This window comes from Ambystoma mexicanum, chromosome 11 (genome assembly GCF_040938575.1).
Source record: "Ambystoma mexicanum isolate Mex_15411 chromosome 11, UKY_AmexF1_1, whole genome shotgun sequence".
Taxonomy (NCBI): Eukaryota; Metazoa; Chordata; class Amphibia; order Caudata; family Ambystomatidae; genus Ambystoma; species Ambystoma mexicanum.
In genome coordinates, this window is record NC_090934.1 from 425,290,066 (window position 1) to 425,309,804 (window position 19,739).

The following is a 19,739-nucleotide window of genomic DNA, read 5'->3' on the forward strand; positions in this document are numbered from 1 at the left end:
CGCAAAGTTCAGAACTGCTTCAAACTGGAGAAGGAAATGCTGGAAGCCCGGCGTGTCAGAGAAGCCAAGACGGCTGGAGGGGAAAGGTTGCTGGTGGCGTGAACACAAAGCAATCGTGGTGGGCAGGCTGCCTGTTTGACACCAACACCACCCTTCAGAGGAAGCACGTAATTATTTGGTTACCCATAGTGGTATTGCGAGGGAGTGAGAAACTTGCACGAAGCGGATGTTGCAGAAAGCGAACCGGGAAGCAAACGGAAGGAAGGTTAAGGTCACAAGCATCTACAGGCACCAGAGACGTTCCCCTGCAACACTGAAGGTAACGAGGTGAAAAGGGATACCAGGAAGCCAAAAGGGACTAGTTATAGAATCGGAGAAACTCGTCGCAATACAAATGATGAAAGCGTGAAAACTACTTTGGTGAACTTGAACGGTCTTAATGTGATAAAGGGAAGCATAGAAACCACAAAGATTGAGAGACATAGAATTTGGAGTATCATTACCTTGGAGAGAAGGTAAAATAACCCATTATCGAAGAAAAAGAGTGGAACATAACACGGATAACTGTGAACTAAAGACCAAAGAGGTCCCTGGCATAAACCCTGTACAAGAAAGTACATATCAGAAAAAGGTGAACTATACTTATTTGGAAAGCCAAAGCTCCAGAGGAGAAGATACTATACAAGAAAATTCAGAACCCTCTAATACAAAGCAAAGAGTTGGACAAGGCCAAGGACAATCCATACTACAGAGAAGAGAAAGACTACCAGTCCTATAAGGGAGTTACCGGAACTGATACAGAGGATAACGAGAGACTATTAAAAAAGTGCATATGAACAGAACTCTAGAAGAAGCAAAGCGAAGTGCAAAAGCACAGTCTGGAGAAGGAAGTACTTCTCCTGACCTTAGTTGATTAAACTAGTGGTAGGGTCAGTTAGGGTAGTTTTGGACAGCTGACTTATTCCTTTTGGACATCCACTGACAAGCGCCTTAGTAAAGTAAGTAGGGAACACCCCATAGCAATAGGGAAAGATCAGCCCTATTCGTATTCTTTAATAGAAACATGGTTTAAGTGTCTGCGCCCTTCTTCTGACCCACCACAGTACCCAACTCTTGATATTTTTGGGAAACATGTTTATATTTAAAGCGCATTAATAGCAAAGTTCAATGAATACTTTACTCCGCAATGTTTGTTTTTCAACTTTACTACTTTGCTAACTTTAGGGTTTCGGCATTGAACGTTTTCTCTGAAGTAAGTTTACAATCATCACTCCTAAGGTTTGTGCAATGGTGACCTGGTTTCCTCCCAAGCTACAACCTATGTTAAAGAAATTTCCTAAAATTGGCTGGCCAGTATTCAGTGTCTTGAAGTGATAATTAAGATGAGTCACCATCCTGACCACTCCAGCTCCCCCCACCGACCCCCCCCTCCCCCTCCAGCCGCCAATTGATTTTACTTTAGGTCCTGTGTCCCGCCTGCTACCTTCATCCTCCTACCATACGCCCCGGTCCTTATCGTTTTTTCCTGCATTTGGAACACCATGTTGATCTTGGGGAAATTAGGTAAAAGTAGGGTACGTGACCTGGGAGACCAGCCACCTCTTATTTTCTGATCACATGTGTAGTTTACCTGCGTGATGCATACATTTACCTCGCAAGCAGCATTCTGAAATAATGTCTTGATAAATGTTTGCCATTTGTTAGTGATTTTCATCTTTTTATTTCCTGCTATGCTCAACACAACTGGGTGTTTGCCTACTGTGCAGTGACCTTGAAAATCCCAGATTGATGTATATTTCACTAATACTAAGTATAAGGCCAACTTTATTTTTACATGAGAACACAATGCTGAAGCTTTCCAATTCATATTTACCATCCGAAACCAAAGCAACGTAAAGCATACTTTTTCTGAAGGACTTAATCTTGATACATGGCCGCACATCCACTGGGTATGCTTTAAAACTTTCCATGTTCTACAATTTATATTTATTATCTGGTCAGTGAAAATGCTCTGTGGCATTGTCTTTATTCTTCTATGCCTTGCCATAGGTCATGAAAGTGGGGCAGACAGGTCAACTACACCAACAAAGTAGCATTAATAGTGTTATTGTTATGTTGAGTTGATGTTACCATGGATCACTCGCAGAAATGTTATTTTTCATTTATATAGTGCTCTATATATCATTGGTATGACCTGAAAGCGCTAGTGGGTTGAACGCCCTCGTGGACCGTAGTCCAGGTCAGTCGAGAGAGTAAGGTGTCATATGGTGCTTGGGTGCACCAGTTATGTGCACAGCTGGTGCTATTGCCTGATGGTAGCTGCATCCTAGCATTGGGGGTGGTATTTGAGATCAGTAGAATGTGTGCCGTCTGCAGGTTGGTCACCAGGACTGGTTCTGGCTGCGTTAGGCCTGTGTAGGAAGCTTATGTGTGCAGCTAGGCCAATTTTCGTGTGGCGCATAGCTGCGATGTAGCAGAATCTTTGAGCGTTAATGGGGTATTGTTTGTATGTGAGCAGCTAGGCCGAATTGATCGAGGGGTGTAGCTGCGCTCCGAGTGTTGGTGTGGAGTAGAGAGTGAGCATAGCGATAGGAGAGGTGAGTGTCTGGGTTTTGATTCTTACAAGCCCACTATTCTGGATTTCAATTACACATTTGTGATTGTTGTGTTCAGAGTAAACTTATTAGTGACTTAAGTCGCATTCAGTGGCGTCATTGCTCTGTAACTATATATTTGTCAGCAGGTTGTAAGGTCTCAGAGGCCTTAGAGGGTCTTAGTCGGCATTATGGAAAGAGCCAGGTTTTTTTAGCTTTACGGAAGGCCAGGTAGTCTTGGGTGTGTCGAATATGTGGGGGGGAGTGAGTTCCACAGAGTTGGGGCCACGGTTGAGAAGGCGGATCCTCCGATCCTGACCGAATTAGAGGTTGGACTCACTAGAAAGAGTGGCAGTGCTTTATCTTAGGGTGCTTGCTGGGAGGTGGGGGGGTCTTATCTTCACTTGTAGGTACGTTGGGCCGGTTTTGTGCACGTCTCGGTGGGCAATGCATAGGGTCTTGAAGGTGGCCCTTCGTCCGACTGGGAGCCAGTGGAGGGCGCGGAGAGCGGGGGAGATGTGGTCTCTGTGTCCGAGGGCGAGGAAGAGTTTGGCGGCAGCTCTTTGGAATTTGTTAAGTTGGTAAGCCGGTGCTCCCAGGTATAAGGGAGTTGGCGTTTTCTAGTCTCGACATAACACTGCAAGTCTGTTGGAGTAGGAGCGGTAAGGAAAAATGTGTCTAAGGCGTTTGAGGTAGTAGTGACAGGATTTTTAAACATTGATTGACGGGTGAGGGTTAGACCACAGTCCATAGTGCAGCCTAGGGTATTGACTAGGTTGGAAGGGGGACGGAGGGAGGGTCATGGGAGCGGATGTGGGAGAAGGGCAATATTGCCGCACACCATGATTTTAGTTTTATCAGGGTTCAAGAGGAGGTGGTTACTTGTCGTCCATCGGTCAATATCACTGAGGCAAGCTTCAAGGTCGGGATGTGGGTTGGTGCTTGTCTTGGGAATTTCTAGGATCATTTGGATATCGTCAGCGTAGTTGTAACCGGCGAGGATGCGCGCGCGGTTGATTCCTGGTAGAGTGGTCAGATAGAGGTTGAAAAGGAGGGCAGAGAGGTATGCACCTTGGTGTACTCCAGTGTTCACAGCGCAAGCAGTTGAGACAAAAAGGGAGAGGAAGGAGATTTTGTTTTCTGTTGCTGAGGAAGGAGGCAATCCATTTGAGATCTGAGCCACGGATTCCTAGGGAGTGGGGGCGGTCAAGGAGGATTGAATGGTTAACGTGTCAAAGGCTGCAGAGAGAGCAAGGAGAATCAGCACTGCACAGCCCTCAGTCTGCCGCAACCTTGACATCATCCCAGATCGTGAGCATAGTGGTTTCTGTTCCATGTTGAGATCTGAAGCCTGATTGGGCTGGGTTGAGGCATTTGTTTGATTCTAGAAAGCAGTTGAGCTGGGAGTGTGCAGTCCGGTCAATGAGTTTCACGAGAAATCTGGTGTTGGAGATCGGCCTGTAATTCTTAAGGTCAAGGGATGTCTTTTTTTTTTTTTTATTATTTTTTTTTTTTTAAAGCAGCTTGACAATGTAAAACTGTTTCTGAAATGCTGAGTGATTGACGTATGTTCTGTGTAAACTTTAAAAAAAATTCACAGGTCCTCACCGGTTGTGAAATATAAATGTGCACACCACCACAAAGGTCACATTGTGACTGGGACTAGCTTTTCTTTAGTGGAGAACTAACAGTGTGAAAGTGCACACAGCCTAAGGCTAAACAATTGTTTAATTTTGGATTTGCATTTCTCCCTATAGTACTCCTACCTCCCGTCTCCTTTCCTCCATACTTCATGGGTGTCCCTCGCTAGGGGATGGGAACAGATCCCTTTTCCACACAAAAAAGCCTTTCCCCTTAAATTTAGCCATATGCGGAGGTGTGTTACCAGGAGCATGTGCTCCCCTAAATCCGGTGCCACACTTCAGTCCTCTCTTCCGGCAGCGATGGGAGCGCACCTATTCACCTGCGCTGGTGGTTGAGGTTTTTTCCCCTCTTAATTCCATGCGCCTGTTTTTCCCTGGGAACCAGTGTTCTATACTTGTATTGTACTTTTCATTTTATTTCTTTGATTTTACAATACAACGGCCTCCGGCGCATGTCGGCAAGGCGGACTACAGTACGTGCCCTACCTGCGACAGACTATTCCCTGCGTCAGAACCGCACGCGCTTTGTCTGCATTGTCTCGGCGAGGACCACGGTTGTTCGGCGCACTCATGCCTAGGTCACTGAAGAACCATCTCGCCAGATGGAGAGACGGTTCTCTAGATCTCTGCCCGAAAACTTGAAGGCGTATGTACGCAGGAAGTCTAGGCCCAAGGTAATTACTCTCTTCACTAAACAACCGCAAGGGCGATTCCTCTCCTGGGAAGACATTGAGCGGGAGGGATTGTACAGATCCGAACACCAGACACGACTTCTAGAGCTATCGGTCAGCAGACAGTTATCCAAGGATCCTCCCCGGCCACGGGCTGAGGGTCCGAAAGGTTCTAGTACTGGGAAATCTCCTGAGGGGCTTTCCTCTTTGACCGGGCCTTGACCCCGAGGGGGCACCTGCACCCAAATGCACTACTGGGTCTATGCCAGAAGGCGACAAGCCTTCCAGGTCCACGCCCGAGGTGCAGGCGATGGAGCCTATGCGCGAGGTCGCACCGGCTTGTACAAGCAGCAACATGGCACTGTCAGGATGCCTGCACTTCCCAATACGAAGGCACACTGGGAGCCACGCCTCCTGCACCCAGGTAGGAATTCACCCCACAGGTGGAATGGCCGCTTTCCACAACCCACAGATGCCGTGGTGTACAGCCTACCCTGTACCATCACTGGCCGTGTGCTACACCTACGCAAGCTACACTCAATTCCAGCAAGGCTCCGGTAGTACCCAGCCCACTGCTCCAACAGCCCCAGTGGCAGAAGGTCCCACCGCCGACCCTGCTGGGAGACGCTGCAGATGAAGGCAGTACTGACCCTCTCACTAGGGACCCGGGGACAACCGACCAGGCGACACGGACGAGTAGGAGTATGCAGACACCTCCATGTCGGACCAGGCCTTCCATGATCGGCTTGCCAGATTAGCAGAATACCTGGGGATCCCTCAGCCACAGAAGGAACAACCAGAGGCAGGGGTACTGGCTGAGGTACTGACTATCGGAGCCTCCAAAAGGTCTGACATTCCTCTGCAAAGGATGTCGAGGCCTTAGTCAAAAAGGGCTGGGCTAAGACTCATACCACACAGTCTACAAACATCTAGATGCCAAGTACAGGCAGGTGGCGGGTGAAACCCTGCTGCTGTTCACCCGCAGGCCCATTCATCTGTCATAGCGGTGGCGTCCTTGTTGTTCTAAGCCGCATTCCTCCTTGTCCTCTAGCACAAACTCAACATTGCTGGGCAAGGGGGGCAGAATTCTCTACCCCCTACGGCATAAAGATTTACTTGGATGCCGGGCTTTACCTGAGGAAGGCTAACGCGGATGCAATGCTTGTGCAGCAAGCCAGAGACTATGGAGAAAGATTTTGCCGGGCCTGCCGGTGCATAAGCAGGCGGCCTTCAAGTCAAACTTGGCCAATGCAAAGTTGGTCACATAGAACATAATGGAGTCAACTGCCTCTCATATAGAGACCGCTGGGAGAACCATTTGTATCACCAGATATTCTGTGTTCTGCTTGGATGAGGGCCACTAAGTTTAATCTCAATGTTCAGGAATGCATCATGGATCGCCCGTTCGAAGAAGGGGATTTGTTCCACTTGTCAACAGATGACGAGCTGAATCAGAAGAAAGCCAGCTTGCAAACGTCCAAGTCTCTCGCTATCCTGGCTAAACCGGCCACAAAAGCTTATGGGCAGTTTCAGACGAGGTCGGACAGAGGGAGAATGTTCAGAGGTTTCAGGGATCACCAAGAGCGCAGGGCGCACCAAACCGAACAGTTCACCCAGCCATCACAGGCGCAAGCAGCAAAGGACCTTACACAAGGGATTCTTCCAGTCCCCCTCCCAGGCGCCCACCTGCCTCCAGACAGCAAAAAACAATCAGGGTCCACAGCTCTCCGGTGGGGGGCAGGCTTGCCCTTAACATTCAGTCCTGGCAGATGACGTTCGCTGATCCATGGATCATCTTGGTGGTCTCCAATGGGTTTTGCCTCCCTCTAGCCTCGGTCCCCCCTCCCCGCCCCTCCTTCAGATCGTGACACCGGCTCTTGTGGAAATCTCAGCAAGAAAACTGGGTGGTGGAGGATTTCCCACCCTCTGAGAGACCGGGGATTGTATTTGTTAATTTTCGTAATTCAGAAGAACAACCAGGCAGGCCTGAGTGGTTCTCGGTATATCCTTTTTTATGCCTATATCTAACCCTTCAGAAATTCAAGATGGATACGCCAGCATTAATTGCGGTGTCTGTGTGGGGGAGACTGGATGTGCTCCCTGCACCTCAAAGATGCCTATTTTCACATCACCTTTTGGCAGCCCCACTGTGCTTACCGGAGGTTCATGGCCATGGACTGCCATTTTCAGTACAAGGTGCGGCCGTTCGGGGTTGAACTCGGCCCTGTGGGTTTCACTGGGTTGATGAACGGTATAGCCTCAGTCCTCGGGTCACAGGAGCTACCATGTTTACCCATACCTGGATGACTGGTTCATCCAGCAGGGTCTCCAGGTGCTGTCCAAGTCCAGACACTCCATTTTATGGACATGTTGTACGAGCTGTGGTTCTCCATAAACCCACAAAAATTGCAGCTACAGACCACCAAGCCTGTGGTCTTCTTGGGCCTACTTTGGGACACACAAGAGCAAAGAATTCTCCCTACGACAAAGAGGATCGGGCGGCTAGCAGCCATTTCCTCAGCAGCCGGTGGTTCCAACACCTGTTGGGCATCATGGCTGCATGACTTCTGACTATTAAGCATACAAGGCCCAGGATGAGGAGGATTAAGTTACACCTGGCAGCCTCCTGGAACCAAGAGACTGACTCGCAGGCAGCCACAGTCTCCATCCCAACAGACCGCCACCAAGACTTGCAGTGATGAAAGCAGGAGACAAATCTATCGGTAGGCATGCCTTTTTTGCAGCCCAAGCTGGAGTTGACGATTACGAACAACTCCTCCTTGGAGGGGCGGCAGCGGCCACGTTTGACATTCATGCCTTCCACAGGTGATGGTCCAACATGGACAAGGACCGCTGCATTAAATTTCTGGAGCTGAAGGCTATACAGCTAGTGCTGTGGGCATTCTTGCAGCTGGTCAAGAACAGAGCAGTCTGCATTCGGATACAGTTCCACGTGTGTGTTCTATATCAGCAAGCAGGGGGCACCATGTCCCCTTCCCTGTGCAGGCTGCCAGATTTGGGAGTGGGCTGTGCAGCACAGAATTCACTTACTGGCGATCCATCTTCTGGGGGATTGCAATCTGGAAGCGGACTGGCTCAGCAGACTGGGTGGCATCTTTCAAGCATGGGGCACCCGTGTGGACTTAGTAGCCACAGAGGACAACAGGAGGTGCAACCTAGATGGGCAGGCACATCAGCTCTCTGGGGGTCACGCCTCACCTGCAGTGGGACAATCTGTGGGCATATGCTTTTCTGCTGACACCTCTGATTCACAGGGTCATCTGCAATATCAGAGGAGCGTAGGCCTTAAGCCTTGTTCTAGTGGTGCCATAGTGGCTAGCCAGACAATGGTATTCCGAGCTGGTGAGGCTGGCAGCTCAGGGGCCCATGCCTCTCTGGGAATGTGCCCTCCTCACGCAGCAGGGCGGTGCAGTGGTTCACCCAGCTCCAGAGAAACTAGATCTAGTAGCCTGGTTCTTGAGATTGAGACGCTGCAGCACCTGCAGTTGTCTCCAGAGAATTTGCAGATTATACAAAAGGCAAGGAGCGACTCTACCAGGAGTTAATACAAGAGCAGGTGGACAATGTTTTTCTACTGGGCAAGGGACAAGGCATAGACCCCATTTCTTGCGCCCTCAACCATGTGCTATCTTTCTTGGTCTCCCTTGCAGAATCGGGTGTGCAGGTCAGCACGTGCTGCACCTATTTGGCAGCTATAGATGCTTACAGGAACTTGGACACCATGTCATATTCCGCTTTCAAACCGGTGGTCCAGAGGCACCTTACGGACTTAACAAGGTTGTACCCTCCTATCAAGCGCCCTCAGGCGGCATGTGGTCTCAATATGGTGTTGAGCGCTCTTGCCCATAAACCAGTCGAGCCCATGGCTTTGACGGGCATCAGGCTAGTAAGTATCAAGACCATCCTTATAGTTGGGCTCACATCAGCATGCAGGGTTAGTGAGATTCAGGACCTGGTGGCTTCGGAACCGTACACCACGTCCCATAGTGATAAGGTGGAGCTGCGCACCAACCCTTTGTTTTTGCCGGAGTTGTTTTTATCCTTCTACTTGAACGAGGAAATTGTGTTGCCTACATTATTTCCCAATCCAAAATCGGTGGCAGAAAGAGTCTTACATTGCCAGATTATGAGAAGTACTTTGAAACTCCTTTCTCTTTCTGAGATAGAAGTTCAAAGTCCGACATGTTGTTCATCATGTTTGCTGGTTCAAAGCCTGGCTGTCAGGCCTCCAAAGCTTCTATAGCAAGGTGGATGGTGGGGGCCATTCAGGAGGCCTACGAAGGTCAGAATAAGGAGTTGCCAGCAAATCGTCATGCCCATGCAGCCGGGCAAAGGCTACCGCAGTGACTTTCCAGAGGCATGTGCCTTGGCAGAATGAGCATGGTGACTACATGGGCTTTCCCACCCGCCTTTTGCAAGCACTATTGTCTGGATAGCAGTGCACGGTCAGACGTGGCCTTTTGCAAGTAGTGCTGAAAAATGTTTGCATAAGTCTACAGACATCTCTCCTCCCTAAGGTCTAATCAGTGGTAATCGCCTGTGCAGTATGAAGGAAAGGCGATGGGACGTAGGAGTAATTACAAGTTACTCACCAAAGTGACTGAAGTACTTCTAGTTCATAGTCCCGTTTCCTCCATGCATCCCTTCATCCTCCCCCTGAAAAAGTGCATAGTTGGGCAGTAGATTAATCTGACTGCGTAAAAGGGGACGGAGGTGTGGCGCCATAGGGTGGAGTCAGGGGAGTGCATTCTCCTGGTACCACGCCTCCGCGCATGGCTACATTTAAAGAAGACAGGCTTTTTTGTGTAAAAAATCTGTTCCCGTTCCTTGCGAGGGACGCCAGTGCAGTATGGGGGAAAGGGGATTGTGGACTAGGAGTAGGTTAGTCACTAGGGTGATTAACTTGTAATTTATCTCGATTGAGCACTGATACAGTTACTTTGCGTCTGTGGCCAGTGATTAATTGTACTGCTGGCATAAATGGGAAGTGTGCATTATATTTATGACTGACACCAGTGCACCAAGATAGACTTGTAAACAATGTCTAGCATGGGTTATTATTTAGACCTCAGGCTGCAGTGACTTATTGTTTGGTACAATTGTTTGCAACTATAATGCAGGTTACTGAACTGCATTGTTATTAAAATCTAGAAGTTCTTTCCCTGTTTTCCTCAAAGCAGTTTTTGGAATTGGGGCCCATCATAGGTACCTCTGCTCCTTAGAGCTAAGCACAATGGCTAAAAGTCGTGTTGTTGCTCTCAGCAATTGAACTGAGATTCTAGTATCAAAGCCAACGATGTAAATGAAGAGGACCTAGCATTTTTTTGTTTGTCATTTCAAACCTAAGCATAAGGTGTCATAACAATTATCAATCACGTTATAGTGAACGGGAAAAGGAGACAGAGAGAGAGAAGACAGTCTAAAGGGGGGGCGGTGGAGGAAAGGTGAAGAAAACAACCAAAGAGCAAGGAAAAACAAAAAGGAGATGGTATCCAACCAGTCTTATGTACTTGCTGCATATGTCTATAGTTTCCAACCAAGTCTGCCTCCCACGCCACATGGGAGACTACAGTTCAGATATAAGAGAAGGTCATGTAGGGTGGTCTGCAACCAACAAGGTGTATACCATAGGTCAGCACGCACTATATCTAACTTTGAAGCAGTTCACAGTGGTTTGTCATCGGACGGGTAGAGAGCAGCATTTATCGGCGCATTCCAGGCCTCGAAGACTAGTCCCGCCTCCCCTCCATGCACTGCATTAGCACATGCCCAGGCTGTTGTCTCTGCCATGCACCAGCACTGCATTTCCTTCAGCCATGTTTCATATTGCGGGCCCTTATGTGATTTCCAGGTCATGGCTACACACCTCTTGCCCAATATCATGCCAAGTCCATGAACCTAGTGATGTGCTTATGCTTGCTGTTCCTAGCCTACATGTCCAGTATACATTCCTGTGGTGTCCATTTATATCTGGTAATCCCAGCGCTTTCATAGGTACCTTTTTAATTCTATTCCAAAACTGTTGCATGTGGACACACTCCCAAAACATATGCCTTACATGAGCATCACCTTGGTCACATCTAGGGCAAGTAGAAGCTGCGTCTGTATTAAATTTAGCAACCCTTGCTGGGGTCAGGTGTGTACGGTGTAGAACATTAACCTGTAAGAGCCGGAATCTTGCATTAAGCGAGACATGCTTACTCGGACAAAGCGCCTACTGCCACTGTTTATCCTTCAACTCCTCTCTAAGGTCCGCCTCCCATTTGGCCCTGAGCTTTGACCAGTCTATGATCATGCTATCAATCAAGACCTTGTATCTCCAGCATATTGGCCTTCACAAACCCTCTAATGCATACATAAGTGTAAGGAGCATGTGTGGTTGTGGTTTTTCCGGCCAATTAGGCCACGTGCATTTTGCAAACTTGGTAATCCGTATGTACCTTAGGAATTGCCCACTCAGGAGACCCTCCTTTTGTACAAGGTCTGGGAAGTCCCTATAGGCACCATTGTCATACATGTCCCCCCAAATTCCAATGCCATCATACTCTTAAAACCGTGCCACCTTAAATTCATGCGGGTCCCATAGCGTGTTGACCGATAAAGATCCATGTGGGGGCGTAGGGACGTGTAAGCAGTAGTATTTTCGTGGTCCGTTGCCAGATCTGTCTACCTAGTGTCCGCAATAATGGGTGTGGTATCTGCTTGTTCAAAGGATGCCAAAGGGCATCACGTAATCGGGCCGGATGAATCCAGGCGTCTAACAAAGTATGTTCAGTATTGGGTTTGTCAGCCAACCAAAGCTAAGTTGCTCCGTCAAATAGTAATCAAGGTTGGGTAGTTGTACGCCGCTTCGTTCTAGGGGCCGAGTCCATATCTTTGTAGATGGTCTGTCTTCTGGGTCCCCACAAGAACGCTCTAAGCATGGTTTCCAAGTACCTAAAGAAGGATGCCGCAATATAATAGGCCACATTTGTGAACCCATTAACAAGCGTGGGAGTATTATCATCTTGGTGATAGCCACCCTACCCATAAGCGAGAGGTAACTTGGTCCAAAAACCCATATATTTACGGATTATTCAATCGCTCTGTGTATTTAGGGTGTGAGTGCTTTCTGGGGTGTGTGCTATCTTTATACCTAGGTACCAGAATGAGTAATGTTCCCACTTTAGTCCCCAGTCCAATGTCTGGGTAAGCTTAGTGTCATTTAGTGTTGCTAGTGGGAAAAGGCATGACTTCTGCTTATTGAATGTGATTCCAGAGTATCTTGCAAAATCATCCAATATTTCCAATATTAAGGGGAGGTTGTGATGTGAGTGGCATAAGTAAAGTAGAATGTCTTCGGCATATAAGGAAAGCAAGTGTGTGGTATCGCCAATGTGTATCCCAGCCTCAAGGTACTCCTGTCTGAAGTATAGTGCAATGGGTTCCAACGCTAGAATATAAAGCATATGAGAGAGAGGGCACCCTTGATGAGTCCTCTTCTGGATGTCCCATTGCCTTGAAATATACCACCCAGTTCTGACTCTGGCCGTCGGGGGAAGTATAGAGAATCTTGACCCAGCGCCTGAAGTGAGCCCTAAAACCAAAACTTTTCAGCACAGCCTCGATCCATTCCCAATAAACAGAATCAAATGCTTTAACTGGATCTAACGATGCAACCACATAGTGTTGGGTGCGACTATTTGTTTGTTCAACCACCTGTTGAAAGCTGCAGAGGTTGGAGGTAGTATTGGGCCCCGGGACATATCTGGTTTGGTCAGGGTGTATTAGCGTCGGTATGCACTGTCGGAGTCTGGCCGCTGCATTGTCACCAGTTGTATGTCACTGTTCAGCATGGCTAATGGCCTGTATGAATAGCGCATGTCTGCGGGTTTTCCCGGTTTAAGGATGGGGACTATCCAGATTTCTGTGTGTCAGGAAGCCTTTGAGAATCAAAGGTCTCCTCAAAGACCTTAAGAAGTGTTGGGGCAACTGTACTTTGATATGTTTTGTAGAACTCGGCAGGTAGGCCATCGCTACCTGGAGCTTACCCTGAGGCGGATGTGTTGATTGCGCTTTCTACTTCTTAAGTAAGCGTAGGGAGTGTAATTTCAGTAAAAGCTTCTATTTCCTCCACTGGAATGCTGGTGCTGTGACTATACTGTGTAGCGTAATAGGTAGCGAATATGTCATTGATTACTGACTGCACCCTCCATGATTCCCCACATTCATCTTTCCGTGAGGTGACTGGTGTTTTGGGGTGTTCTCTGTGACAAAGCCAAGTGAGAAGCCTCCCTGATTTGTCTCCCTCCGTGTGTGTGCGCGCGCTGTGTTGGCCGCATAATCAAACCTGGATAACCGCTCCAAAATGGTGCGATGTTGAGCGCGGGCCTCGTGAAGGGCATTCACAGTGACTCTCAGTGGGTTGTGTTGTTTCTAGTTCCCTCACTCTATTTTCCTGGCCCTCGAGCTCCATCCTCAGCTGTTTACGAACACCCTCCCCTCAACCCCCCAGCCATAATCTCTCCCCTGATTACAACCTTCAGGGTCTCCCATCTTTCCACACTACCAATGTTCTCCTCGAGGAAAAGTCAGTGTTTCCCGGAGTTGTTCCTTGAAGGCCATGTCATGCAATATATCAGTAGACATACGCCACATGGGTGCCTCGATCATCCATGATACAATGAAGGGGGAGTGATCTGATCTAAGCGGGCCATATATTCTGCACAAGTGAAATTCTGCAAGTGTTCAGTGCTCACAAATAAATAATCCAACCTTGTATGAAACCGTGTGGGGAGGAGTAGTAGGAGTATTCCCTCAGATCTGGGTGACGCTCCCTCCGTAGTTCTGTTAGGGCGAGTTCTGCAAGTACCGCATTTAGGGCCATCATTGCTGGGGAAGTTAGAGTCTTAAGTGGAGCAGACCTGTCTCTAGGCGTGTCGCACACACAATTAAAGTCTCTGCCCCATATCAAAAAAGCATCCCTATGGAGAACAATGCGGGTAGCAAGTATTTGGATGTAGGCCGGTATAGGGACTATGGATGAAGAGGACATAGCATAACCGAGTTCTATGTGGTTTGTCCTTACTCACAAAACTCTCTTCTCCAGATGTCTAGTGCATTAGGCTGACTGCATCTTTCTGTAACAACTACCAGCATAGCTCCTCCAAAAAGATCGCTCTGCTGCATCATAAAGTTCAGTGATTGGTAGGCATCATTCCTACTGTATTCTTTGTAACGCTCCTTAACAGAGCACCCTTTATTTACAGGTGAGTTGCACATGCCTCATTAATTGATTTTATTTTTTTTCTCTCAGACGGTTAAGTCCGAAGTGGAATCTATAGAAAAACCATTGGAAAACTGCACGACTGTCCAACCTGCCCCTAAGCCAAAACGAGAAGAGAATCCTCAGGTATGTGTACTGCACCATGACGATCCCTCTCAATTATCCTTCACACATATGAACTGCAGAGTTATTTTAGTGTTCAAAGAAATGTACTTTATCACATTTTCTTTGCCAACAGTTTGCCCTAGTTTCCATTCCCTTGCATGCTTTTAATAATTTGTGTGTTCAGCTGATATCCCCTGCCTTACCCTGAGGGTGTGCAGGGGGATGGCCATGGGTCAGGTGCAGCTTTCCGCTCATGAAGCAGGCTCTGTGTGTAGTGTACGAAGGATCCCCTTGCAACCCCACAACATTCAGATCAGGGAGTAAAGGCATGTCAGATTTACACCCCTTAAATGTCTGACCCTTTAAGATGGACCCAGCGGTGGAGAAACACTTTTTATTCTAATAGAAAAATCTGTATTGTAGAAAGAGCAGGGACTCATTCACCAGCATAGTGACAGGAAAAGCGCATGCACTTGCTTCTCCCAACGCAGAACTCGCATGCATGTGGAAGTTGGCAGGGCAGCCTTGCATAGTGTTGGTCCGAGAAACCCAACAAACTGAAAACATGGAGCAAAAACGCATGATGCAGAGAAGCAATTCAATCAGCCAATCTTGCACTAGTACACAGAACAAAATACATTTGCAGACCCTCACAGGGAACACAACCAAGGACAGCAACGCAGGCAAATAAAGGAGGCCAAGGGGGGACATCAGTGTGGGTGTTAAGAGAAGGAGGCAATGTGTTCAGAGGCGACTAGAGAAAGCGGCTGTAGGCAGAGAAGAGCACATCAGTTGACAGGAGGAATAATGGCGTTGAAGAGAATAAGAGCTAAGGAAAGTGGCAGTGGTAGAGTGGAGCAGAGGAGGTGGCTTTGGAAAGAAAAACTAGAAGATGAGGTGGTGAAGATAGAATTGGAGGAGGTGGTGATACAGGAAGGAGTAGAAGACCAAGGAAGGTACTAGAGATACCCGATCAGATGGTGAAAATGGAGTGGCCAGAGTCGAGTTGGAGCCTGGGAAAGACCAGAGGAAAGGAGCTCAGAGAGGGAAACATATACCCCACCCCTCTGGCATGTGCGAGTGAGATGGGAGGAGGAACAATGTTGTGATGCAACATCAAAAAGGCAAAGGCAGGCGTTTCTGAGGTGGAGAGAGGAGATTTGGAGAAAGGCCCCTTGGGTATGAGGAGATGTTGGAGGATGAAGAGAATGGAAAGTGTAGAATGGGGCCCCCTCAGGATCAGAACCATTGTGCTAGATGAAAGGTCAGGGTCCCAGCAAGCAACCTTCAGGGCCTCATAACCAACATGCCTCCGGTCTAGACTCGTTGCAAGCAAAGTGCCAACTTCCTGTCTGGCAAGAACCTTGGGACTATGTGCTGTTACTCTTACATTCTTCTAGATTTCCTGCCTTAACAGCGACAGTCAAGATGTTACTTTTAACTGATTTCACTCCATAAGCAACCAGGCACTCTTCTTTTTTGCTTTTGTTTTTAGCCTTTATTGACTTTTAGATATAAGTAAAGCTTTTTTCCTGTACTTGTCTTGGTTAGCTCATCTGTTTTGGGGGCACCGATCAGTCCCTATGGCTAACGGTGCAGGAGAACTCTGTTTTTTCCATTGTGAAATTCTCTGTTTATTTTACACTGCAGTCTTCACTTTATGGTATATTGCGGCAGGGACACTTTGTGTCATAACTTTATTTCGAGTGGATTCTGTCCTCTGACGTATTCCTCATCTTAGATGTATTGCATCCAGCTTTGCTGCTCTTCGGAATTTTTTTCGGCAGAGGGCGCCGTGCATCGATGTCGATGATCCCTCGAAGGCCTCCGTCGAGGGTGACGTCATCGGGTGTATAAGTAGCACGCACAGCGCCCATTGGCCTCGGTTCCGTTTTTCCGCAGTTACATTGCTTCGGACATTTGGCGCGCCTCGAATTCTGTGAAGAATATATATATATAGAAATGTCCTCGTCATCGACACCGAGATCGGGTTTCAAGAAATACAAGTCGTGCGGCTCTAAAATGTCGATCACGGACCCGCACCGCAACTGTTTGTGGTGCCTCGGAGAAGGCCACGACATGGAGGCCTGTTCGAAGTGTCGGGCGATGACGGGAAGGCCTTGCGAGAAAGGAGAGGAAAGCTACAGGTAGGTTGGAAGGATCGAAAAGCCTCTAGCGTCGAGTCGAGACCCCATGAGGAGAAATCTCCTAGACGTGAAAGGCATCGATCTAGATCCCGAAGCGATTCTCATCGCTCGTCTTCGTCAAAAAAATCGAAGAAACGATGCCACAGGTCTCCCTCCACCTCATCGTCAGACGAGTCTCCGAAAAAAAATGAAATGCCCCACGAAACATTAGTCTTCCGAAGAGTGGGAAGCATTCAGGGTCAAAATGATGGAGGTGTTTGAGAAGGCGAAGCCTCGGTCCGCGCCTTCTTCGGAAGCCGGCCGAGAGCATCATTGCTCCGACACTCGCGCGCCCTCAAGCCCGGGTGATCGTAAAAGGAAGGATAGGGAACCTTCCAGGACGCTGAGCGATAAACGCTCGAGTCGAGGCGACCGCTCGAGGTCACCAACGCCATCCGAGACCTGTCACACCTCGAAGGGAAAATCGTTGAAGACTGCCTCAACGCCCTCGAAGCAGACCCTGTCGACGACCACTATGTCGTCGACGCCTTTATCGACGTCGACACCCTCGGCGCCAAAGGCTCCAACCAAGCCAGGGCATCCAGAAAAAGAGAAGGAGAAAGTTACAAAACATGTAATTTCTTCAGAGCCTGGTACTGCACCTCTTCCTCTTCCTCTCCCAGAAAAGGTTTTCAAGCCTCTCCCCAGGAAGGAGTTTTTCAAATCGTTGACCTCAATTTTTGAGGAACAGGAGAGATCCGAGGAGGAAAATGTACCTTTTGGGTTGGAATATGGCACCCCAAATGTCCCAGAATGCTTGATCTCAGAGGAAAGCAGAATGAGGGATTTGGTGGAGTCTTTGCATAATGCAAATGGCATTGACACTTCTCCTGAGAATTTCTTTGGTAGACCAGATCCAGGAGAGCATGCCAGTCCATCTTACCGTCAGTTAATGACAAAGGTGGTAGATTACTTGGGATGGGCTAGACCACCAGGCCAATTCGTCCAAGACAATTTAACAGATATATTGGACCATGGTCCCACTGAAGACCCAGTACTACCTTTTCATGTAGCCTTACAAAACAGGGTGGCCAAGAATTGGGAAACTCCGGATTCTATTCCTCCGGTAAATAAGTCCCTCGCATCAAAATACCACCCAGCCAGTAGCAACCCCGGCTATCTGTCAAAACATCCAACTCCCGAGAGTCTGGTCATACAGGCAGCCACAGCTTTCAACAAACTTGCGTACCCGTCTATCACTCCAGACAGGGACGATAAGCGTGTGGATGGTTGGGCCCGGAAGGTATTTTCAGTCGGGAGCATGGCATTAAAATCTGCCAACTCCACATGTGCCTTGGCAAGATTTTCGTACACTGTGTGGGAGTGCATCACAATGGCGGCGGAGCACATACCAGAAGGGGGAGAAAGGGAAGGTTTCCTAGCCATCGTTGGAGATGGAAAAGAGGCCATGCAGGAATCCCTTCAATCTGGATTGGACACTGCGGATAGTGTAAGAAGGTCCATGGGCACTAGCACGGTAATGCGCAGGTTTGCGTGGTTACGGAAGTCGGGTTTTGCACCGGACATACAGAACCGCCTTCTGAACATGCCTTTTGACGGGTCTCACCTTTTTGGCAACAAGGTTGACGAGAGCCTTGAAAGGTTGCAGACCTCAAAAGCAGCGGCCAACTCTTTAGGAGCTGCTATTAGGCAACCTCAGCCTTTTCGTGCGCAAAGGCAATCATGGAGGGGACGATCCTATCGTTATTACCTCATATGGAAAGACGAGAGGAATGGCCAGTCAAAGGGGCCAAAGAAAGGCCACTCGTGGTGGACGAGGAAAACGTGCTAAGCCAGCTCCAGCTGCAGCCTCTTTGCCATCATCGGCTGCAACATACGCCACAAAACCACTTTGAGGACTTGCACCACAAAACACCTGTAGGAGGCAGGCTGTCGCAGCATCTGCAGGAATGGCGAGCCATTGCTTCAGATGTTTGAACTCTAGAAATAATAGCCCAAGGCTACTGCCTTCCTTTTCTAAAGCAACCTCAAAGCAATCCACCAGGGAGACACCCGTTGAAGTTTTCAAACCCGCTGCCACAGCAGGAAGTTTTAACCCTGCTGGAGAAAGGTGCTATAGAACCAGTACCTGCAGCGGAGAGGAACAAGGGATGGTACTCCCCTTATTTTTTGATCCCCAAAAAGGACAGAGGACTGAGACCCATCTTGGACTTAAGAAACTTGAACAAGTTCCTCAGGAAAGACAAATTCATGATGGTTACCCTTTCTCAGATCCTTCAGGCCCTTCAACTCCAGGACTGGTTGGTGTCATTGGACCTCCAGGATGCTTATTTTCATGTGCTGATTCATCACAAACACAGAAAATACCTGAGGTTCGGAGTTGGCGACTCACACTATCAGTTTCGAGTCCTGCCATTCGGGTTGACCTCCGCCCACAAGGGTCTTCACCAAGTTAATGGTAGTGGTGGCAGCGCACCTCAGGAGAGGGGGGATTCATGTCTACCCCTACCTGGACGATTGGTTGATCAGAGCGTGCTCTGCCGAGCAAGCACTGGATCAGCTGAAAGTCACCAGCCACTTCCTCCACAAACTGGGCTTCTCCCTCAATTTCAAGAAGTCTCAAATGACACCTTCCCAACAGCTTCAGTACATAGGAGCTGTACTAGACACATCCTTGGGAAAGAGCTTGCCTCCCAAGACGAGGGCTCAAGACATTCTTCAGATGGTTTCCAAATTCCAAAATGCCTAAAATCTCCAGGCTTACGACTTTTTAAGGTTGCTCGGCCTCATGGCATCCTGCATCTTTCTGGTGCCAGAGGCACCCTTGAGGATGAGATCCCTTCAATGGGCCCTAAAGACTCAGTGGTCCCAGTTCTTGGGTCAAATGACAGATCATCTTCAGATTCCGAACAAGGTCAGACAAGACCTTCTATGGTGGACCTGTAAAGAGAACATCCTAAAAGGAGAACCTTTTTGGCAACCATGGCTGGAGATCACAGTAGTGACGGACGCCTCACTCCTGGGGTGGGGAGCTCATGCCAACGATTTGACAATCAACGGTGCTTGGTCTCCATCGGAGTCCAAAGTACATATCAACCTTTTAGAACTGAGGGCAATCAGACTAGCGCTGAAGGCCTTCCTGCCATCTGTCAGGGGAAAGAATGTCCTGATAATGACGGACAACACAGTGGCCATGCACTATCTAAACAAAAGAGGTGGTGTGGGGTCACTACCCCTGTGCAGAGAGGCAATGCAGCTCTGGTATTGGGCGATTCAGGAGGGAATTTCTTTAA

General features: G+C 48.4%; 1 protein-coding gene across 7 annotated transcripts in view; it reads left to right on the plus strand.

Moving 5' to 3' along the window:
• Nucleotides 1–19,739, plus strand: part of PHF21A (PHD finger protein 21A) — a 2,009,174-nt gene that overhangs the window by 1,107,846 nt on the left and 881,589 nt on the right. For all 7 annotated transcript variants that reach the window (XM_069623242.1, XM_069623245.1, XM_069623243.1 and 4 more), the window contains exon 10: nucleotides 14,225–14,320. In XM_069623242.1, the coding sequence (XP_069479343.1) occupies nucleotides 14,225–14,320 (96 nt within the window). The remainder of the gene's footprint in view (nucleotides 1–14,224; nucleotides 14,321–19,739) is intronic.